Raw genomic sequence first — 3230 nt, forward strand, 5'->3', positions numbered from 1 at the left:
AAAGAAAGAAAGAAAGAAAGAAAGAAAGAAAGAAAGAAAGAAAGAAAAAGAAACAGGGAATGAAGCAGGGGGGAAGGGAAGGAGGAAGGAAGGAGGGAAGAAAGGTTGGTTCTCTTTAGTCATATCTCTAGGAGTATATTTAAATCAAAATATTATAGACCTGGAAGAGAACTTAGCTCCCATCTGGTCTAATCCCATACCTTCATGTAGACATGAAAATACCCCCCTTCTACAGATGAGGTAAGACACTACTCAAAAACCACATGTTGAAAATGGCACATAAAGTAAAGAGATGAAGCGAACACAAGAATGTCTCTTTGTCTTCTTGCTTCTGGCCAAGTCTTCTTCTCCCTGTGTCAGGTTGCCTCTCGAGACAGTTCATGCTTTCTTCCTTCCTGCCATCCATCCTTCCATGCATGCGTGCATCCATCTATTCTTCTAACCATTCATACATCCATCCATTTTACGAATACCTTTTTTTAAATTAAGATAATGATATTTTAGGATATAGGTAAAACAACATAAAGAAAAACCAAACCCACAGTCCAATCTTCCTAATTCTGTGTCCTGTTTTCTTGTAGATGTCTAAACCAGATTTGCTGCAATTCCAGCAACGTACTGTAGATGCTGTTACCTACACACCTCAGCCCATCCTGGTCCTTCCAGCTTCTCTCTCTTTAGCAGCACCTCCTGTCCTTGACCTTGACCTTGAGTGGTTCTTCACCTCTTGTCATCGACCCCAAGCCCAAGTGCCTTCAGAGGACAAATATCGATGGAACCCAAAGATGAACATCAAACCCACTACAGGAAAAACAGTTTGATGATATACGAGACTTTATGTGGAGTGGAAATTGAGCATGACATGTCATTGTTTTATCTTGTTTGTTTAAAAAGAATGACGTTTACATATAAAATGTAATTACTTATTGTATTTATGTGTATATGGAGTTGAAAGGAATATTGTGTGTAAGCCATTATCATAAATTAAGCAGGAAAAATATTGCTACGCTATTTTCAGTGCTGAAAGTTGTTCCTATTCTTGGGTTAGAGCTGTTCTATGGTATTGCACGAATTAGGTCAATTATAAAGAAGGGCCGACTCAAGTCTGAAGTCAGAACACAGTAAGGAGGAGGTCTGGAGATAGTCGCATGATGCAGGACATCAATTCACTAGTTGGAACATTAAAAATAATTATGAGAATAAACAAACACCCCTTCCCTCATTCTCTTGTCCTGCAATGAAAGCCCTCATACCCAGCAGAAATCCGGTTTCATCCACGAAGGAAAATTCCAGCAAAATGGCTCTAACATGAGTCCAGATGTGGGGCTGGCAAAGCCTCCTCTGTGTGAAAGGTTAACGGAGCAATGGGCTGGCCCTGGAGTTGGCCTCTTGTGCTGTTGTAGACTTGAGAAAACTCCTGGCCAGTTGTCGCTTGACTTTGCTTCTGATCGCCAGAATTTTTGCTCGAGCTTCTTTCCCAATCTGTGCTCCTGGATGGAGAATGGACAAGCAGACAAACGCATCAGCTGATGAACTTTGCCATCGAATTCCTATTCTAGGCTTTGAAGCTCTGGAAAATTTGCTTCTACCTAATTTGGTAACACATTGCATTAAGGTTCCAGTTATAAATGTTTTGCTAATATTTATTAAATGGATACAGAATGCAGTTCCATTCACCAATAACTTATTTTAAATATGCCAAGTAACACATATGTAGCATAATTTCTAGAAATAAACATATAACTAATCTATAATATAAAGATACAGTTGCAGCAAAATATCTTCCCATTAAAATACCAGGATTTATAATATGTTGTCATGATAAAGCATGCTATAAAATGTAATAGAATAAATAAATAATAATGAAGAGTTTATAATGGAACCTTAATATATACTGTTGCCAGTGACTTTAATTCAATATTTTTTACTATTATCTATCTGCTGTACATAGAATTTTAAAAACTTTTAATGCTAAGGAAAAATCAGTTTTAAGTTTTGCCAGACACACCCATTAACCAGTCATAGTGATATATGCAAGTTTGATTTATTTTTGCTTAAATCGCATGATTTTTGTGCAGGAAATGTTAGTTATTCTCACTCCACATAAGGGGTTTAATAAGAGAAGTTTGTCTTTTCTGTCTGATTTGGGGCAAATCTTCCTCCTCTTTCTATTCATAACGATCTCATTTCTACATCAAATACAGGGGACCCATCACTTTTGTCTCTCTTTACACGTTTCATTTTGATAAAGTTACGTTTCTTGCTTCTTTTGAGGTTGACTTTCTTTTTGTTTTGCTGCACTATTTTTGCATTTTTTGTGGAACTGTATTCCCAAGACAGCAAAGGTTGGGAGCCTTCATTAAATGTAGCGATTGTGAAGAGGTGTAGGTTTTCTGTGTTGGTGGTATTTGGCCAAACCATACAGTGGTGTGGGATGCTGATGTGAATATTTAGAATGTACCATATTTTTTTTTGTAAATTATTTATGTTTTTTTTTTAAACAAACTTCTCGTACAGGTGGATGAAAGTTCATTTGTTTTGCCAAAGACTGTAAATATTTATTTATTTGTTCACATGGTCAGAATTTCACCACTGAAACCCTACATTTAGATAGAGCCTCATTTTTATACTTTCAAGATTAATAAGAGGAAATAAATTGTAAAAAGGTTTTTATACATGAATCTCTCTCCCTTTTTTAAAAAGAATTAGCAGGGTTTCTCTTGGGGGGATGGGAGAAAAACCCCAACAGGGAAGACTTGAGGTTTTGCTTCCTGTAATGGGAACAAGGGTTACAGGTTTCCTCTTCACCAGCCACAGGGGAGGATGTAGATTTTGGGTCCTCGCGGAGAAAGCATCTCTACCAAGGCGGGTCTCCGTCGATCCTAAGCCGCCCAGCGCTTTGCATGACACAATCTTTGAGCAATCTACTCTCCTGCTGTTTCTCATTGTCAAACAAGAGAGCAGAACGGTGCGGTGAATTTTGGCAAGCGCCAGTGAAATGATTCAGAAAAAACGTGACAACACCAGGGACCCTGTTCATTAATACAAGCTGTACTTCTCTTGACCCATATTCATCCCAAATCAGAGACAAAGGAACAGAGGACTCAAGGAGGGTGCATTTCAAATCCTAGTGTCACAGGAGGAGAAGGAGGAGAGAGAACACAACACGGTAGCTTCAGGCTTTCTCCGGCCCTTCCCAACTGCTTTGTGGGATTTCTGAGTATGGTGGT

The 3230-nt window shown here is 38.5% G+C and overlaps 1 protein-coding gene across 2 annotated transcripts in view; it reads left to right on the forward strand.

The window, feature by feature from the left end:
* THBS2 (thrombospondin 2) overlaps positions 1–2673 on the forward strand; it is a 32562-nt gene extending 29889 nt beyond the window's left edge. For both annotated transcript variants that reach the window (XM_046669493.1, XM_046669494.1), the window contains exon 22: positions 582–2673. In XM_046669493.1, coding sequence (XP_046525449.1) covers positions 582–589 — 8 coding nt within the window. In that variant the 3' untranslated portion in view covers positions 590–2673. The remainder of the gene's footprint in view (positions 1–581) is intronic.
* Positions 2674–3230: the final 557 nt, after the last annotated feature.

This window comes from Equus quagga, chromosome 8 (genome assembly GCF_021613505.1).
Source record: "Equus quagga isolate Etosha38 chromosome 8, UCLA_HA_Equagga_1.0, whole genome shotgun sequence".
Classification (NCBI taxonomy): Eukaryota; Metazoa; Chordata; class Mammalia; order Perissodactyla; family Equidae; genus Equus; species Equus quagga.